Source organism: Rhamphochromis sp. 'chilingali' (assembly GCF_963969265.1).
Source record: "Rhamphochromis sp. 'chilingali' genome assembly, chromosome: 7".
In the NCBI taxonomy this organism is placed as follows: Eukaryota; Metazoa; Chordata; class Actinopteri; order Cichliformes; family Cichlidae; genus Rhamphochromis; species Rhamphochromis sp. 'chilingali'.
In genome coordinates this window covers 26,081,167-26,102,015 of record NC_137934.1, presented here as the reverse complement: position 1 = coordinate 26,102,015, position 20,849 = coordinate 26,081,167, and the positions used below count along the sequence as shown (strand labels likewise).

The 20,849-nt window shown below is 37.7% G+C and overlaps 1 protein-coding gene across 1 annotated transcript; it reads right to left on the bottom strand.

Moving 5' to 3' along the window:
• Positions 1 to 4,943: 4,943 nt before the first annotated feature.
• On the bottom strand, positions 4,944 to 10,391 carry s1pr1 (sphingosine-1-phosphate receptor 1). Its single transcript, XM_080887120.1, has 2 exons — positions 9,805 to 10,391; positions 4,944 to 8,352 (listed from the first exon to the last, which is right to left on the bottom strand). Exon 2 carries the CDS (start codon positions 8,240 to 8,242, stop codon positions 7,112 to 7,114), a length of 1,131 nt encoding a protein of 376 aa, XP_080743246.1. The 5' UTR covers positions 8,243 to 8,352; positions 9,805 to 10,391; the 3' UTR covers positions 4,944 to 7,111.
• Between the last annotated feature and the right edge of the window lie 10,458 nt (positions 10,392 to 20,849).

Genomic DNA, 20,849 nt, shown 5'->3' with positions numbered 1-20,849 from the left:
TTTCTTTGACCTCTTTTATGAGCTCAACATTTGTTAGTCTTGTAAATATAATTTTGTGGGGGTTAAATAAATGGAAACTATGTTTTTCTAATAATTCCTAGGCTCCTCCTGTTTTTCAACTCGGTCCATCACAGAAACATTGGCTACCATAGCAGTATAGTATTGCAACATGGTATTTGGGTCTTCTAACTAAAATAGGAACATAAAAAGTGCCATCATTGCCACACCTGGACCACACCTGGTTGGCATACACCCTGCCATGACACCAGTCAGTCAGACGTGCCAGCTTGATGCCGGATCCAGGCCAGACCTGTTTTCTATGAGCCTGGGCCACATAAACCAAACCATAATCAGGCCAGATGTGGTATGCCATCACATAAATAATAATAATAATGGATTGGATTTATATAGCGCTTTTCAAGGCACCCAAAGCACTTTACAATGCCACTATTCATTCACTCTCGCATTCACACACTGGTGGAGGCAGCTACGGTTGTAGCCACAGCTGCCCTGGGGCAGACTGACAGAGGCGAGGCTGCCATATCGCGCCATCGGCCCCTCTGGCCACCACCAGTAGGGTAAAGTGTCTTGCCCAAGGACACAGCGACCGAGAGCCAGGACAGAGAGCCCGGGGATCTAACCAGCGACCTTGCGGTTACATATACGCTTCCCAACCCCCTGAGCCACGGTCGCCCCAAATAGAGCCATCTACACCAGGGCTGACCCATATCTGGATGACATAGCAGTTACCATGCCAGAAGTCAGCCAGCAGTGTCGGCTTGACACCTTATCTGGGCCAGACCTGTCTGCTATGTGGGGTATGGTTTGTAGCAGTCTGTGACACTTCAGTTCAGCATGTCTAGAGCCAGCCACTTTCCAGGGCCTCTTGGACTGGGTGCTGGGTCTGCATGCTCCATATGCTGATGGCTATCTGAAGGGCATGATCATCCATAGGTAACGACTCTTCTGTGGCAGGTGTAGTTTGTGCCTCAGCTGCAGGTGATTGGTGGAGCAGTGATTCAGGGTGTGGTGTCAGGGGAGGCTGACCTACAAAGCTGACCTCCATCATCTGATCATGCCTTCCCTTTCGAGTAGGACCCTAGAGCCTAGTGGGAGAGCAGTGTAGTGTGCAGCTGTAAAGCTGCATGAGCAGAAAAATGCCTGTGTGTTGGGTCCTTCTTATCAGACTTTCAAATACAAACATACAAACAAATGAAACCATAGATGTCCATAAATTTAACTATGCATAATAATGTGAAATGACACAGGGAAAAAGTATTGAACACATAAAGATATGGAGGTGCAAAACGGCATATAGTCTTCATAATCAGGATACGATGGGAAAACCAGATTAAGGCTTTGTGTTCTTATGCAAGAGAAGAATGTGAGCTACATTGTGTTTAGAGAGGAGAATTTTGTGACAGGGTATCAGGCAGAGTCTCTGCTTATTTGCCTTCATGTAGGGGTGGTTGGCCCCTTGAGTGCTTTCAGCCCCCCACGCACATCCAGTACCCACCATGTAGTTCATGTATTTGGACATGAGAGGTCACAAAAAATTTGTTTTGTCTTTTAGTTCTTCTGCTTCTTCTTCTTCTTCTTCTTCTTCTTCTTCTTCTTCTTTGTTTTTGGAAATAAAGGGAGATTCAACTGAATATAATAAGCAACATATTTTCCTCTGACGACAGATGAATTCATTCAAAGTCATCTGACCTTGCTAAGATTCAAAATTACTGTCAGAAGTGATGAATGATGTAACAGATAACAGAAATACCCCCCTCCCCTTTTAATCATCTTAAAGCATCCAGACAATAAAACTTTCTGACTTTGATCTGGTGAGTTAAATAGTGCAAGGGTTTGATACTCACCCACTAAACACTGGACATTGGATAGTGCAGATATTGTCTATATTGGGTCAGTCAGTCCTTGATTCTGGACATGACTAACTATCAGCAAAATGACATGCAACTTATGGTTCTGTGTTTAACAATTACAACACAGTTAATACCATTTCTCTCATTCAGAATCGTGTATAATGACGGCCCGCAGACACATTTCTTATCTTTTCACGTTCCTGCAGCCACACACAGACACTAATCTTCCGCGGTCTATGAATCAGGTCTACGCAAAAAAAATCAAGACATTAGAACAGACGTTTTCGTCACTTAAACTGCATTTCTCATTCATAATATTAATTCAAACTATACTTTGATTATATATTTTATTAAGAATAGAAATGATTTACTATTAGCAAAAGCACATTTAGATAAACTCTGTTTAGCACTCTGTATCGCTTTAAACATAAAAGGCTGGATGTTAAGTCTTTTTACCTTTTCTCAGATGTAATGAGAGGTAACCCGCATAGCAGACAGGTCTGTGCCGATCTGGTGTCAAGCCAGCACTGCTGACTGACTGATGTCATGGCAGGGTGTATGTCAGCCAGATGTTGGCCAGGTGTGGCAATGATGGCATTTATGTTCCTATTCTCCTATTTTAGTTAGAAGACCCAAATACCATGTGAGTGATTTTGTAATGAGGGTTACACTCAGAGAATTACTTACATTTGGATGTAGAAAAGATGAATGAAGTCACAATTTAAAATGAAAGGTTTTTCAGATAGTGGTTGTAATTTTTAATCAGGGTTAGTGTTATAAGGCCTACATCTGCTTTAAATAGTTTTAGACTTATTCTTGAAAGAATTAATGATAGCTTATCACTGAAATAGGTCTGGCTTCAAAAAGTGTTTTTCTGCTTAAGAAATATTAACATGTTTTAGTTTCTGGGCCATTAACCTTTTTAGGTTCAATAATACTGTCAAATTTCTATAGATGTGCTAACATGATGATGAAATGTGATGGTTTGTGGTTCCATGGTGGAGGTAAAACTTCTTTTTTTAGAGACTAGCAAAGCACTTCCTCAATATCATTCCAGCCCATAATATACCCTAATCTTAGATGTTTGTGAAACCTTATTTGGCCCATTGCCAGGTGATTGAGGAAATAAATGCTTTGTAATGTTCTGTGTCATGATTGCTTTTATGAATGAAAAATAACATTAAGTGTTGACCTAACAGACTTCCGATCAGTCTGGATTAGATGCAGGGCATCAGCTGACCATCGACTGGGCCTCATTCAGAGGAAAAGGTTTTAGTTATATTTATCTCTCCCTGTGGGCTCACAGAGACAACCCCCTTCTTAGAAGTCAGGGATCAGCAGCTGGGATAGTCAGTGAATCTCATTAACAATGACACTCTGAAGCAAAAGACAAGCTGAGAACCACACTATACATCAAGTGTAATTGATTTTTATCCGTCTCTCTACCTCCCTTTCTCTCTTTCTCTCTGTCTAGAAAGACAGAGAGAAAGGGATCGAAAATCTATCAATCCATCTTTTGCATATATATATATATATATATATATATATATATATTTTTTTTTTTATGTATATACATACACACATATATAGCACTTCAGTTACCACTGGCACCCATGTTACCTGTTATCTTCTCGTCTCGAGCTCTTGTCTGAGGCCTTGGTACTTCTCCAGCTTCTCGTCTTCCTTCTTCCTGATGTTGCTGTCATTCGGTATCACTACGTCTACCACTACGGCTATCTTCCTCTGCTTGTCCGCCACTACGTGCATGTAGTAGTAATAGTAGTTGTTGTAGTTCTGCTTTTTCTTAAAGTGATATTACAAGATAAAAGCAGCAAATTTGTGGGACCTGTTTGTTCAGCTGGTTTGGTAAAGTGGTTAATTTATTTATTAGTGGAAGCTTGTTAGGGGCTGTCTGACATTATTATTTATGTACTTTTTTCTCCTGTTTTGAGGCCACCCAAGGACTTCAGGCGATATATCTTTGGTTTCAATCTTGAGAATAGTGTTTGTGTACTTTCTATTAACAGTTGGAGGGTTTTGTGGCCTAGGAGACCCTGGTGTTAATTTGCTTCCCTTTTCTTCTCCTATTCATTTTCATTGTGTAAGTTAATTTTAAATAGTTAATTGTAAAATTGAAAAAGTTTTTTAATAATAATAATAATAATAATAATAAAATTAAAAAAAAACTTTTGACACAATGGCTAATTTGTTTGGAGGCTAAGTCTATGGTTTGGTCTGTTAACACTTACTGTTACTGTGTTACTGACACTGTTTTACACTCCATAGCTCCCCTAGACTTCTCAGGCAAGAGGACTGTAACAATCATGGATGAAACAACAATTCAAAGTTTAATTATAAATGGTTTACATGACTAAAACTGGTGCTTGGACAAAGGGTTGTAACTGTTTGCTAAAATAAGGATAGCTGTTAACTGGGAAAAACTAATTAACAACCTCAAATTAATGGCTCAAGAAAAGTGGAAATGTTGGTGTTTCATGATAAAAAAAGAAACTGATAAATTAGGAATACCCTTTTCATTCTAAAATGAATGATTCAAAAAAAGAGAGAGTAGTGGCTACATTGACAACACGTGAAATACGTAGTTTAAAGCATAGTACAGCTGTAAGCTATCACTGAACATCTGGTTAAAATTTCAATCACTTTCGTGTAAATAATTCTTCCTTCTCCTTTCTTTCATTGTTCTCATCACATAAAAGGTCTTGAATAATCAGGCCCCATCTCATCTGAAAGACCTCATAGTACCATATCACCCCAATTAACCCTCAAACTGCTGGCTTACTTGTGGTTCCCAGGATGTTTAAAAGTAGAATGGGAGTTAAGCTGCTGGGGGGCTTCCCTTGTTGCAGTGAGCATTCTTTCTTCTCTCACCTCTTTTCACTCACTGCATTTAATTATTAGTTATTGATAATCTCTGGCTTTCTTCTACATCATATTTTTGTCCTGTCTTCCTCCCCTAACCCCTAATCTTTGTATTGTCTGTATATGAATTTCTTTTGGAAATTGTAACATCAGTTTGCAGCCTTTCAGATGTTATTTGTGAAGAACAAAAACAGCGTGTTTCTATTTCTGTCTTTATTAATTGCTAAAAAAACAAAACAAAACAAAACAAAAAAAACCCATCAACCGAACATTTGGGAGTTAAAGAATGCACAGGTCAGCTTGGACTGTGTCAATGTTCTTGATAACACACAATTTAATTAATTAATTAATTGATCTGCTCCTGATAAAGGATGAGAGAAGTTGAAAGGGACCGTTGATCTTGGTAACAGAGAACAACTGGCATGAACGCCCTTTCCTGTCAATGACTAAACACAATCATTATGATAAAAATGGCACATTTCTCTGTAAGCATTTCAGCAGCAAATTTAAAAGAAAAATCCTAAAATTGCAAAAATCGTCTCATCACAGAGACCAGTTTGCATCCTACTCATAGCTTTCAATAAGATTATTTGTTCTTTTGAAGATAGTTACCAAATTAACAAATTTACAGGAAATGTGGAAATTACATTTTTTCCTTTCAGCTTTAAAATAATTAAAATACACTGACATCACTACTAATAACAATGGGAACACTGACGGAAAGCAGAAAATACATTCTGACCCAAACTTTTCTACAACTTTTGCACAGTTAATTCTTGTCACATCAAAAACATTCATGAATTCAGAGTTCAGTTGCTTCTTGGACAAAAAATAGTTTTTTTTTTATCTTATTTGGGTTTTTTTAATAGATAGTGTTTATTGAAGGGTTTTAGATGAGGCTAGTATTTTGAATATAATTTTTTATATCAATATTTTGTCAAATATTTAACGTTCCAAATGTTTTGTTTGTTTTATACTACAATAAACTCAATAGTCTAAATAACAATATTGGTGATGGTTTAAAGAAACATTTTTTATGATGACCAAGACAAAACAAGACAAAAAACGTTTAACGTTTCTGTGCTTTGTCTTTATTATTTCTTAATATTGTTATTATAGATTGAACAAATTTGGACTTCTGACTTCTTTATTTGATTATTTGTTTATTTAGTTATTTATTTTTCAAGCCACTTTTGGTAAGGCTCTATTGTGGTTTTAAGACCATTTCATTTCTATAACAATATTAAAATTAAGCAAAATTCTAAAAATAGAAACAAAATTCTGACAGAATCGCATCATTTTGGGAAAAGAAAATTTGACAAGATCAAAAATGATCAAAATGTTTTTTAAAAAAAAGTAAATAAATACAAAGAGTTGACAAATGAATTATATTTGACCCTTTATCTGAACATTTCCACCTTATTGAGGTTTTTAAAATTTAATTTAAAATACATGGAAGGCAAGTTACTTATGATTAACAGGAAAATACAATTACAGTTTAATTGAAAATTGGGGTTAAAAATAGTTTGTTTAAATAACAAACTGATTTTATTTATAATCATGACTTATGTGATTTTTTTAATAGGTAAGTAAAGTTTGCCTCAATATTATTTTTCTTTTTGAGCAGAGTAGACTTCATATGTAGAACAATAATAAAGCATTGGTAAAAGATTTATTCATGACGATTAAAGAAAAATGAACTGTTGTTTAAAGCAGCTGAGCTCTGCATTCATAAGTGCGTCCCTGTGTGGGAAGGTAAAAGGGGATAGAGGACAGTTTTCTTTAATTCATTTTCATATTTTAAACATCTGATAGTAAGTGCTACATGTTCTAGTTGTTCTTAGAGGGTGAGTATAAAGTCTGATTCCTCTATGTGGATCACTTTCTATGTATGTCGTAAGTGTTATTCAGTAAAATTAACCTTGATGCATCAAAACACATCAATAAGTCACTATTTTATCATGCTTTGACTGTCTGGTAAAGTGTATTTTGCAGAGAAATGCTGTGTATCAGCATGTTTGGATATCTGTATAAAATCTGAAGAAGCACTTTATGTTCTGACCAGGTCTTGAATGACGCAGGACCACAATGATCCACATTAAGCAGATGAGATGAAACACAATCCATCCCAGCCTACAGGAGTTACAGCCACTGACTCTCCAGTAGGTGCTGCGACATGACGGTTTGGAACTACAAACAGTGTCTGGACCTCTTTTACTTTCCAATCAGTTTGAAAGTCTGTGAGTCCTGGTCAGCCGGAGGTTTCGTGACTTGGCTACATGGCAGAGTTCACATGTATTTTGTGTACAAACACGTACTCCTCATCTGACCCTGTACATCTGCTTGTTTGTCCTGCATGTTTAAGATGATGAGGTGACATTCCCCGAGGACACTACGGTTGTCTCCCTCGGTGAGTACTCCACTTCCTCCTTGTTGGGATGAGAGGAGTTATCAGACTTGCTGCGGCTAAACTCCGCCCCCATTATTGGTCCTGTGAGCTTGGTGCGTGGTCGAATGAAGGCAGTACAGCACAACAGTGTCTTTAGGAATGCACGCCGCATCTCGTTGCTGGTCAGCGTGTAGATGAGTGGGTTCATGGCAGAGTTCAGGACTGCAAGTGCCAGGAACCACTCTGCCTTGTAGAGGATTGGGCAGCTTAGCGTCTCACAGGCCACATCTAGCAGCAGGAGGATAAAGAGTGGTGCCCAGCAGGCAATGAAGCAGCTGAGAACGATGATGACTGTCTTCAGGAGTGCCATTGACTTCTCTGAACTCTTACTGTTTGCACTGGCATTGCTGCGACCATTGGACACTTTGCGGAAGACCAGTTTGCGGCTACGAGTGCGCACCAATGCATAGATCCTGGCATAGAGCACCACAATGGCCATAAGAATGATACTGAAGACAGTGGTGCAGAACAGGATGTAGGCTTTGTGGTAGAGTGGTAGCACGGTGGAGCACTGTGTCATACTCTGGATGCAGTTCCAGCCCATCACCGGCAGACCGCCTAGAATGGCTGCGATCATCCACACAGTGCTGATGAGTAGAAAGACGCGGAAGGTGTTCCCATTGTTGTGCAGCTTCATCTTCAGCATGGTGAGGTGGCGCTCAATGGCAATGGCAAGTAGGCTGAAGACAGAGGCCGCCAGCGCCACAAACATGCTGCCTTCCCTGAAGAACCACTGGGTGGGTGTCAACTTGTAGGTATTGGCACCTGACAGTAGGATGTTGGCAGTGTAGACGACACCAGCCAGAAGATCAGACAGTGCGAGGTTCCCAATGAAGTAATACATGGGCTTGTGGAACTTCTTGGTCCTCCAGATTGTAGTCAGGACCAGGATGTTCTCTAGGATGATGAAGCAGCACACAATGATGAAGATCACAGAATCAGCCTTCAGACCTGAGTCCTGCTCCGTCTTCCGGAACTTGCCGGTGTAATTGTAGTGTTTGGCAATCAGATCAGAGTAGCTGGGCTCAGCCATGGCCTCCATCTGCAGCACTAGTCCAGCAGGGGGCACCGTGTCCTCAGACTTCAGTCCTTCATGTTTGGTAGTAACTGTGAAGAACAGCAGAGAGAGTCCAGCTGAATGGTGACATGGCCCTACAGAGAGAAAGAAAAAAACATTAATAACTGGTCTCACATCAGCATATTAGACAACAAATAGTCTTAAATCAGAGTCTACACTACAGAAATATTCTTCTACAGAACCCTTCTCATGCACTTTGATTAGAAACTATTCACTGAGAGCCAGAACAAACAAAAAATGTCACTTCAATTTGTGATGAAACAATGATCCAGCAAAAAAGAGACTAATCTTAAGTAAGCAACTTAAATTCAAGTCATTTAAACTGTAAGTCCATACGAATACTCAACTAAAAGTATCCTTTAGAATCATAAGATAATGAAACCTCAGATGACATCCAAAGCTTGCTTCATCAACCTAGCTGCTCCTAATCAGCTGGTTTGAAAGCAAAGATCAGAAAAAAACTAAACTACTTTTAATCTATATTGTAAGAAAATCTTTCATTTTAGAGTTAAAAAAATGCAACAAATGAAAACAAAAATGAAAAGCAAATCTCAAGTCTGTCTTCAGTCTGATGTATTAAGAGAAGGATAGAAGCTTTAGAATGCCTAAAACACAGTACAACACAACATTGCAGTATATTTTGTTATATTTACCTTTTAATCATTAAATAAAAAAGAAATGTTGAATTGTGCAGCTGTATAAACTTTGCTTTCTTGAGTCTGGGATTTGATTTAATTTAACCAAAAATATATGGAACACCAAATAAAAGAAACCACCAAATGATTAATCTGTCATTCCTGATGTGTCAAAAGAATCTTTTTTGTTTACAACTTACTTTATAACTAATCCTTTACCTATCACAACATATGACAATATATATATATATATATATATATATATATATATATATATATATATATATATATATATATATATATATATATATATATATATATATATATGTTGTTTAATTATTGGAATTATAACTGTAACCTAACTAGCATTCTGGTGATTTGAACGCTCTAAATGCACTGAGGTATGGTGATATCTTTTTCCTATTTTTTGTTCAGAATCATAAACTAACTGAGGATTTTGTTTAGACGGATAATTTATTTGCAAACGGTGATTTTTCTTGCAAACTGAACGCATAGCTTTTATAAAGGAAATGGAAAAAATGTTGGTGTCTTGTAGCTCAAAAGCGAACAAACATCCTTTAAAAAAAACTTTAAAGCCCAGAAATTGATTTGGGTTCAGAAACTCGTCTCTCAGATGTGTTTTATCAGTCTTAAAGAGAAGTCCTCGCATTTCTAACGGTCGCGCCTTACAAGACTACTTATAGAAAAGGTTTCAAATTATTAATGAAATATTTTCTCGGTGATTCCCTGTTCGGTGAAATCGGTTGGTTAGTCCTTGTTCATATTATAAAGTACTTAAGTTACTGCACGACTGCCTTTTGAGGATTTTTATAAAAACTGTCTGCGATTTTTTTTAAATCTCTAAAATTCCATTTATTTGATCAAACTGACCTGAGTTCAGATGAACGCGGAGTTCTCCTCTTCACACCAAATGAACGCAAAACGACTTCACGACGATCCGCTTCGGTTTAATTTCAGCTAAAACAGCTAAACAAAGTTTCTATTGCTTGAAGACAAGGTTGATAACACAGACACTTTTTCCCCTTTTTCTTTTTACATCTTCAGTCAGAGTCCCAAGGAAAACAGCCCGTGTCGGAGTGAAAGACACCAGAGACGCACAAACACAATGAAACACACGCACACTCTATCCGAAACACACACTGAAGATGAGGATGGTATGATGACGATACTTCCCTCCTTCGGATCCACGCGTCTTTTTTTGCCGTTTTTCTGCCTTCTTATTATCGTTAATCAAACAAATAAATGAATAAAACTCTTATAAAGATTATTATTAACAGAGACCTGAGAGTAAAAAACATTAGAGTGAACACAAAACAAAAATTGACCTGAGATGTAATTTAAGTAAACAACGTTTATATTAAATAAAAGAGTAAAAATTAATTAGATGCAGAAACAACATTCTAAAAAATATAATAGCATTTTAGTTATCATACAGTATGTCATTTAGTTTGTTTGTGGGAATCAACCATATGCACTCCCTATACCATGTCTCCCCTCAATCCAGACTTGGTTTGCCCCATAATGAGTCTGTAGCCTCTGTGACCTACATCATATCTTTCATGTCATGGTGTGTGTGTGGGGGGGGGCTGTTATGGATTCATCATGGGTTCATACACTTTCAGCTAACTGTCAAATTATTATTAATTATGTTTCCTGCATCTAACAATGAAGACACTTTTTTAGCACTTAGCGCTAGCATAGCACTTTTAGAAGTTTTCTTACACATAACATAGTAACCGGATGTGGGTGCAAGATCTCTTATTGACGCCTTATTTTGATATTGTGCTTGTATTGTGTCATACTTTAAAAATTTTATATAGCATATACTGTATATGACACACTGACACGCTTAACTGAGTGAGTAGATTTTATATCTGTCTAACCAATTGTATTAAACATTTTGTTGTTAGATATTTCCTGAGACATTATGTATATCTTGTCTTCTGTCTGTCGCTGGGTTTGTGGAAAGATCTCTCTTCATCATCCTAATTTGTTTTCCTTTTATTTCAAAAATTCTTAGAGTAGATGTCAAGCAGTTATATGATCACTTGCAAAAGAATGGTTTATTTGAAGAGTTTTAGTCAGGATTTAAAGTGAATCATAGCACATAATACAGAATTACAATAGTCCATCCTAGAAATAATAAATGCATGAACAGGATGTTTCTAGTTTTAGAGATTTGTTTAATATGATCACCGAACATATCTTGGGGAGATGGGTAATGCCATCTAAAGTAAGCATCTGGTTGGACACTATATTTTTACATTTTTTTGTTCCGAGTACAATAATCTCAGTTTGGGAGTAAGGGTAAGACAGCTGGGTCAAGTGACGGCTTCTTACATTTTTTTTCTTCCTATCTTTCTCCATTCAGCCATTCGATCCTTATACAATCGTTGTAAGAGCTTGGTCCGGACTCATTCCTGGTCAGTGTTGGACTCTGCCAGACTTGCCCTTTGTCATTGATTCTGTTCAGTATTTTCATGGACATAATTTCTAGGTGTAGCCAGCTGGCAGAAGTGTCATTGTACTGGGTTCATGGCTCAGTGTTTCTATGTTTCTTATTCTCTCATGTGGCATTTAGTTTCAGTTTAGTTTCTAGTTCTTAGGCTTTTGTTCATTTTAGTCTGTTCCCATTTCTGCTTCCCTGTGTAGTCTGTCATGTCTATCATGTGTGCCAAGTCTCCATGTTTATTCATCTGTTTCCTAGTCGTGTCTCTCTTGTGTCTTACTGTGTGTTTCATGTTTCCTGTTTTATTTTGAAAATCTCCTGGCCTGTGTGCATTATGTTCAGTTTTGTTTCCCTTTCTTGTTAGTCTGATTGATTCCAGCAGCGTTTCCCTCCTGTTTCTCATCCCTTCGTTTTCTTGGGTGTATTTAGTCCTCTGTCTTCCTCTGCTTGATGTCGTTGTTGTTGCTGTGTGTTTCCTTGTGCCCCTCGGTTTCTTTGTTATTTCTAGTCTGTTCTAAGTTTCTAGTTTCAGGTTGTGTTTTTCTGTATCTAGTGTTTCAGTTTTTGCACAGCCAATGATACACCTTGGTGTTTCCCTAGATAAGCTGGAGATGGCCGAGAGAGAGAGAGGTCTGGGCTTCTCTGCTTAGGCTGCTGCCCCCTGGCCCTGGATAAGCAGGATGGATGGATGGATGGATGGGTGGTCTTTTTCCAGTCCCCAATGAGTCACACCAAATGACTTCCCCTTCCTGATCCTGGTTCTATTGGAGGTTTTTTCTTTTTAAAAGGGATTTTTTTCCTTCTCACCGTGACTAAGTACTTGGTCATAGGGGGATTATCTGATTGTTCATGTTCTTGGGACTATAGATATTTTTAAGAAACCTTGATGATTCAGAACACAAAGTTACATCACAAAAGGACACGATGACATCAAAAACATTACCCCTCTTAAGAATAGTGAAGATTTTATCTTTTTTACCAAGAAAGACACTGACAATAGCTCTGAAAGGCGCCATCATTGGGATCATTTCTGTGAGATGCCTGCATGATGACCTTACTTCCTGTCCAGGCACTGCCATTGTTTGAGATCTGCAGGTCAACCGGTTATACAGAAACTGTTGATAAGAATATTGAGATAATGACAAATTATATAAAATGCATGAAACCTTGGGACCCTCCAGTAGGTCTATCTAGTGGCTGTTATGCTGAATGATGCATTTTGCTAGCAAGCTTTGGTTCCAGGTGCCCCCTTAAAGGGACAGCAGTGGTACCGTGTTAACTCCAGGTAGACGGCAGACTGTCTGTCTCCCTGCAGAGAACATCTCTTTTCAGACAGTGTCTAAAATATGTGGTACAGGCAGACTGTGCTCTTATTTGTGCTGTTATTGGAACGTCAGTCAGCTGTGGGGAAACATAAAGTACTTATGAAGAGCAGACATGAAAAATGAGTGTTAAAAACAATGACCACTGCAGAGATTATCTGTGCTTTTCATGCCATATTTTTTTATTTTTGACATTATTTCCTGGTGACCTGCACTGTTGCTTCCCTTGACCAATGCACAGTGTCTTACACATTAAGCAATTTGCAGTTAGGATTTTGGAGTACTCCATGGGAGCAGCATGGCTGAAAACCCTCTCCATAGATAAACTCACAAAATCTTGATAGCATACATTTTGTACTAGAATGAAGGAGCACAGCATGTTGAAACAGAATTTAGACTTTATCATATGATAAAGAATTTCTATCTTGAGGCAGTGTGTAGTGTACTTCTCACTGAACTGAAAATGATGTGAATGAAATGGTGTTGCCTTCACAGGTACAAGATCTCGACCCAACTTAGCACTTTTGTAAGATGCTTGATTGATGTCCTAGAAAACTGAGTACATGTAAAGGATGAGCTTCTGAGAATTTACAGTAAATCCAGCTCTCTGGCTTTAAAATTAGATTGGACTCCTTTCTAATGACTGTTTATTACAAATGAAATTCCAGTATGGCTTCAGCGCATTTCTTGTTTGTTGCCAAACAAGAAATGTATAAAAAATGTACAGAAAAACCAGAATGCAATAATTTGGAAATAATTTAAAGCCTTCATTTCATTTAATACTAAATAGTCCAAAAACATCAAATTGAATGTTGAACCTAAGAAATCATACTACATATCTCATGAAAAGAGAAATGTTACTGCATATATGTTTTTGGACCATACTGGGGCTATATTGGTGTATTTGGTAAATGCTGCTGCTGGGCATATGACCGAGGTTCGATTTTATTTTGCTGAAGACGAAGCTGACATTAACAGAAAGTGTTCAAGGGTGAGAAAAGGGGAGGACAGAATAGGAGGTAATGGGGGTTGAGGGTAACAAAGGCCTCTTTCCTCAAAGCTGCTAACTGTATTCAGGCTCTGCATAGCTGAGCATCACCATGACGACAGCTAGAGAACTGAGAAGGAGCACTCTGAAACTGTGGAAGAGAAATCACCAACAAGCCCACAGACAAAAATAAAATAAAATACAGTCCAAACAAAATGAATTAATTTCAAATGCAGTGGATCAAAGGGGCTGAACATGAAATTTGAGATTTTACAGCAAATCGTGATCCTTTTGTTGGATATGGACATTTTTCTTTTAAACGGATTTCAAATTTTTGATGAGTAATGAAAAACTGAGTGCTCTTACCAGTGTGCTGGCCCTGTTAGGGCTCTAACATTCTGCTCCAGTGAAATTTTAACTGGTCTTCATCTACAGCCTGTAATTATGGTTTTGACAGACTGACCTTCTGGTGTGTGTGTGTGTGTGTGTGTGTGTGTGTGCGTGCGTGCGTGCGTGCGTGCGTGCGTGCGTGCCTGTCTGTCTGTCTGCCTGCCTGTTTAACAGAGAGAGACCACACTACCTTTTGTAAGGACAATTAGAGCTAGATTGAAGAATTGAGTTAACATTAGGTTAGCCAATTTGTTATCTGTGAGTGGGCTTAGTTCTGAAACATTAACAGCAAAATACTCCTCCTGATTTTGGTTGTGGTCTTGGGCCCCTTTAGGTCCCTTTTACACCTTGTTCTACTGGTTCTCTTGTTTGCGTTTTTCTCTATTTTCTTTATTGTGTAAGCCCTGCACCTTGTCCTTTTTTGTCCCGCTGTTTCTTCAGTACTGCTTGTCCATCTTTTCTTTTCTTTTCTTCGCTATGGTCTAACATGATCTTACTCTGCCTGTTGGTATTTAAGGAATTTTAATAGTCAGTAGTCAGTGTTGCATTTACTGTAGGTTCTCAGTCCTCCAGGTCATAGTAGTCTAAAAGCCCATTTCCATTTCTGCCTTCTTGGCTGGACTTGGTTTTAGAGTTTTGGGGGTAGTGTGTATGCTGTTTAGCTTGCTGAATTCTGTGGTTTAGCTGCATGTTCACCTTAAATTGCTGGCTGTTTGAGTGGTGTCCAAAAAAAGACTTTGAATGGTGCAGCCCTCAATCCCCCCCCCCCCCCCCCCCCCCAATTTTCTTTCTGAGATTAAGGCCAAAAGTATGAGGAAAAAGTCAGAATTCTTACTTTAATCTCAGAATTCTGTGAAAATGTGAGCATTCTGAGAAAAAAGACAGTCAGAATTCCGAGAAATAAAGAATTATGAGGTTAAAATCAGAATTCTGACAGAAAGTGAGAATTCTGAGGGAAAAAGTCAGAATTTTGAGAAAAAGGGCTTCTTTCAAAATGTAAAAGAACCCACCCACCACTTTAATGTTGGGTGGGATCTTTCTCTAGGCCCAGGATCCTCCAGCAGACACCACGACCAGGCTCCAACGGCCACCAACAACTAAAAAGGTTAACTCTTTTACATGTTAATCGGGCTACATACAAAATGCCACCAAAGTCTCTAAGGAAACTGAGAAACCTCTAAATTAAATGTCAGGAGAGCTTTCTAATATCTCCAAACAACAGAAGTTGCTATTGGATATGATGGGACAGATTAAAGAACTGCAAAAGGTAAATGAGGAAAGGACAAAAAAAATTGCTCTACTTGAGTCATGAGTGGCAGAGCTAGAGCAGTATATCGACTCTTTGGAGCAACAAATTGTAAATTTCTTCAGAGGCAAGGGAATTACTATTAATAGTAAAGATGTTAAGGCTTGCCATTCTCTGCCTCGAAAAAATAATAATGGAAAACCATCTATAATCATACGCTTTGTGAATAGAAAATCAATGGATGTAGGGCTAAAACCCTTTGAGTATACGGACAGACCCTGGGGCTTGGAAAACGATATAGACCCTGAAAATAATTTTTATACCCATAAACATGATCAAATGAGCAGTTTAATCAAAATATAATAATGGATAATGTAATATCGATCATACATTTTAATAGTAGAAACCTCAATTGAAATCATTTAAAAATCCTAGGCTATCTAGCATAGCTTTCAAAGAAATTCACTGTCATTGCAGTTTCAGAGATTGGTTAGATGGGGATCAAAAAAATTTGTAAAGCTTGATGGCTATGACACATTTTGCATCAACAGAAATAAAAAAAAGGAGGGGTTGACTTGTATACTGACAATAATTAAAAAAGTAGAATCATCAGTGAACTGTCACTAGCAGAGGATAATATAATGGAGTGCATAACTATTGAAACAGAAGCTGAAAAGTCAAAGAATCTGCAAATCAGCTGCATTTATCGGAGCCCTGGATCATGTATAAAAATGTTCACTGAGGAAATGCTGAAGATGTATAATCCTGTTAACAACAAGAAAATGACATTTATTTATGGTGATTTCAATATAGATTTGTTTAACCTAACTGTGACAAAAAAGAAAACATGGCTAACAAGGGGGATGCTGAACGTATGTAAGAAAAAGAATCTGTTGTATATATATGTTTTTAAGAACAGAACACAGAATAAGAATAAATTGATAAGAATTATAAGATCAGAAAAATAAATTACTACAGTAAACTTTTAGATGAAAATAAAAATAATGTTTAAAAAAACACATGGACAATACTAAATAATATTGTAAATTAAGGAACTAAAGGATTGGAATATGCAAATAATTTCCACTAAACCTTAACTGGGCAAGACTAGACTATAGCAACCATGAATTAACTATGCCAAAAGTGTGACAACAATGATACCTGACCTGAACATGATAGTGAGCAGGAGCGTGATAAAAACTGTGAGGAAAAACCAAAACTTAAGACATGAACGTGCCCTGAACACAATCATGTGAAAAATGCTAGAAACACTGACATGACATAGGGGAAGTACAACGGATGACCTGAGGATGACCAAATGGAAACACGCAGAGTAAATTCACACAAGGAGTGATCAGGAGAACTGGAAACCAGAGGTGTGGACTCGAGTCACATGACTTGGACTCGAGTCAGACTCGAGTCATTAATTTTATGACTTTAGACTTGACTTGAAAAAATGTTCTAAGACTTGTGACTTGACTTGGACTTTTACACCAATGACTTGGGACTTGAATTGGACTTGAACCGGTTTACTTGAAAAGACTTGATATTTTACCCCAAATATAAAATTTAACATGCATATTATATAGAGATTGAAAATGTGACGTCATTCACGGATAGAACCGCAAAGGATTCTGGGAACTCGTGGCAAGCGGTACTAGCGCACGCAGGCTTTCAATTGAAATCAGTCACACAGCGATAAAAAGAAACACAAAAATGTCAAGAAGCTGTTGTATTATTAACTGCAATAGCCGGTCGCATGACAGCCACGGGAAGCCGACGGGTAAAGAGATCGGTTGTTATCGGATTACGTCGTTGAGGAGAAATTGTTCAAGCCAAGTTTCCGAAGTAACAAAGAGGCGACGGATGGCCTGGATCGCAGCCATTCAAAGATCAAATATAACGTCCCAGAACACTCCAGCTCACAGGTTAGTCTGCTCCAAGCATTTACACGAAGGTCAGTGTTTTTTAGTAGGAGGTTCCTAAGGACATTTATTGTCTTTTTCATTTTTAGTTTTAAACCATCTTCACTGTGTTGAGTGGAATATAGCCAAATTTGTCAAAGAATGTTTTTTTTACTTATTTTTTTTAATTGTGGTGTCAATTCATTAAATCAGCCTAAAATGGCTAAGTTACAGCAATCCATCCACATTAGTCCCTTTGGACAAAAATGTCCACATTGAAACCCATTATAAACGCTATTTTTCACGCCAGAAAAATTACGGTCAAATCGATCGTCAGGTTTCTAGCTTAGGTTTCGTTTTGGACTACTGGCCTTAGAGTTGTAATTTTTTTATTTGTCCACCGGGTGGCGCCCTTGCTCCACATGTGACGCCTGCTGGAACATACACATGTTTGTGTATGTTCTCCAGCGGCCTGCTCGAGACAGATACCCGGAAAAGGCAGACTAATTTCCCGCGTACAGCAGCAGCTTGGCCCGCTGCTCGTTCCGGACCATTTTCTACCCTTAGGTTCGTTTGATTTTTTTTTTTTTTTTTTTAATCAACAGGAAATGACGTATTTGTTTTCACGTGGTAGCGGAAGTGTGTGCTGCAGACACGGGAACCGAACCATATGCTCCGGCGCTGCGCGAAACACACCCGCGGCAGAGGCACTCCTCCCCGGGGGAGCAGGAGCAGCAGCGCCGCCTGGGGACATTTTTGGCTTCTGGAAAAAAAATTAAAACCGGATCGAAATTAATGTTCGTGCCAATCTTTTGTCCATCTAAAGGCCTAATTATAATAACAATAAAATATTACTTCAAATGTTTTTTTTGGAAAATATTTTATGTTTTATGTTTTTGGGGCAAAAAAAGCAGTGCGCTCATGTGACGAAACCGGGATATAAAGGGTTAAAATCCGCGAAATGTAATTAAAACTTGACATGAATATTTCAGGGAGAAGTAGTTTTAAAAGACTGACCAATTTAAAGTGAAAAAAAAAATTAATATTTAATATTTTTATTGCACTTTTTGGGCGTGGTCGATAGTGTGCATTTTATGAAATGCGCTCCTGGAAAAAAAATAAAAGGCGATCGAAATGACTCTTGGTGCCAATCTTTAGTCCATCTAAAGGCCTAATTATAATAACAATCAAATATTACTTCAAATGTTATTTTTTTTAAATATTGAGTTTTTTTGTTTTTGGGGGCTAAAAAAACAGGGCGCTCATGAAGTAAAACTGGGATTTAAAGGGTTAAAACAACGAAAATATAATTAAAACTTTATATGAATATTTCAGGGAGAAGTAGTTTTAAAAGACTGACCAATTTAAAGTGGAAAAAAATATTAATATATAATATTTTTATTGCACTTTTTGGGGAATGGACATTTATGTCCATTAGGGACCAAGGTGGATGTCTTTTTTAGGGATCTCCAAAGGTTAATACGTCATTTTTCTTAACATAATTGGTGATATAGGTTACAAGCAAGTCTGGCGCTGAACAGAAATTGTCGCGCTATGCTCTTTTGTTTATTGTGTTTATTGTGCATAAATAGTGAATTGTCCTGACACAATATTGCGTTTCACTTCTGTTATTATGGTACATTGACAAAAACATATACTTTTATTCACAGGATAAAACAGGTTTTTTGTATCACTAATTGTCCAGTAGGATTACAGCATACAGTATTATTGTCACTGCTACATTTCTGTGATGGGTACCAGAAATTATTTCCACTACTAATTAATTACCGTTGAGCTCAAAGGTCCTATTAATAAACGGTTAACGAATGTGTATTTATGACGACGATTTGTGAGACTGGTAAACTTATGATACGTACGATGGTCTTTACTTTCTACACGGTGCATTTCAAGGTCCTGCACCCATCCGTCGGTAAACTGTACCTGGGCTTGTTGCAGTGACCTGAAGTTACTAAACTTCATGAGTGTATGCACTCACTCCAAGAAGCGTATAATTATAAATATGCATATAAATATGCTACGATGAGATAGCTGACTTCATCTAACTAGCAAATGTTGTCCAGGCTACGTTGGTGATGCAGTTTTTTTTTTTAAATGATATTTAAAAAAAAAAATCATTTATTTATGTATGATATTTTTGTCATGCGATTTTAAAGCTGGTCCTACAACCGCATCCAAGAATAACATGCAGCTTATCTCAGAACTGTCGGTGAAAATTATTCTTGGAGCTAGGTTTAATTGAGCTGCATTTTAAAGAGGTGCAATTTCACAATTTGTGTATATTTTCTAACTTCACTATTTTGTCATGTGTTGAGAAAAACACAGATTTTAAAATTACATGGTCTAATATTTACATTTAGCATATAACTGCAACATTATTTTTTCTTTTTTCTTTTTTAAAGACTCGAAAGGACTTGAAATTCAAAGTTTCAGACTTGTGACTTGACTCGGACTTTTACACCAGTGACTTGAGACTCGACTCTGACTTGCCTGACATTACTTGAGACTTGACTTGAGACTTGAGGATAAAGACTTGAGACTTACTTGAGACTTGCAAAACAATGACTTGGTCCCACCTCTGCTGGAAACACATGAGGGAACAGCTGACTAGAATGAACATAATGAAGCCACAGTGAAAGTGGAACTAAAACAATGAAGATGGAACCCCTTCAAAGTAAAACTGGAACCATAATAAGACACAGACATGACATGAGACAACATGAAACACAAGACAGGCAATGACGTGGACTTAACATGGTGGTCTGACGAGGAGCACGAACACTGCTCAGACACACATACAGAGGGAAAAGGGAAACTGGAAATCAGGCAAGGACATAACTAAGCACCTGAAGGGTGAGGGACACTTAACACAGGGGTGAAAACACAAGGGGAACCTCATCAACAAAAGAACTAACATGGAAACCTCGAATGCACTTTGGACAACTAAATGACAGTGAAACATAAACAAAGAATATCAAAATACCAGAAAACTCAAAAGACTGTGTCACGAGACCCAGGACCCTGAAAGAAATTGTAAAAACTGCACACCCTCCTAAAACTAAAAATATTAATGTAGCAAACTCAGTGTTTATGATGGGAGTAGATGAAGAGGAAAATATTGTTGTAGTTACATCCTTTAAGTCCAAAGAATCTACCTACTGTAATGGCATTGATATGGATTTAATTTAAAATATTATTGGATGTGTTGTGAAACCATTTACCTAGATGTGGAATCTGTCATTACAAAATGGTTTAGTCCCTGACAAGATGAAAATTGCAAAGGTAGTTCCAATATATAACACTGGAGATAAACATCTTCCCACAAACTATCTGCCCATCTCTTTACTGCAGTTCTCTAAGATACTGGAAAAAAAATTGTTATAAAAGATTGTATGACTTTATCACAAAAAATAATGTACTACATGGACATCAGTATGGATTTAGACCCAAAAAGAACAACCACACATGGATGTCAAAGTTTTTTTTAGGTAAAAAAAAAGAAAAAGCATTAACTACAATCAAGCACAACCTTTTACTTAACAAACCATACACATATGGGGTCAGAGGAGTGGAGTTATTACTGGTTAACAGTTACCTT

Bases quoted from the DNA above. Each gene is read 5' to 3' on its own strand.
- s1pr1 (XM_080887120.1), bottom strand. From the start codon at position 8,242: ATGGAGGCCATGGCTGAGCCCAGCTACTCTGATCTGATTGCCAAACAC.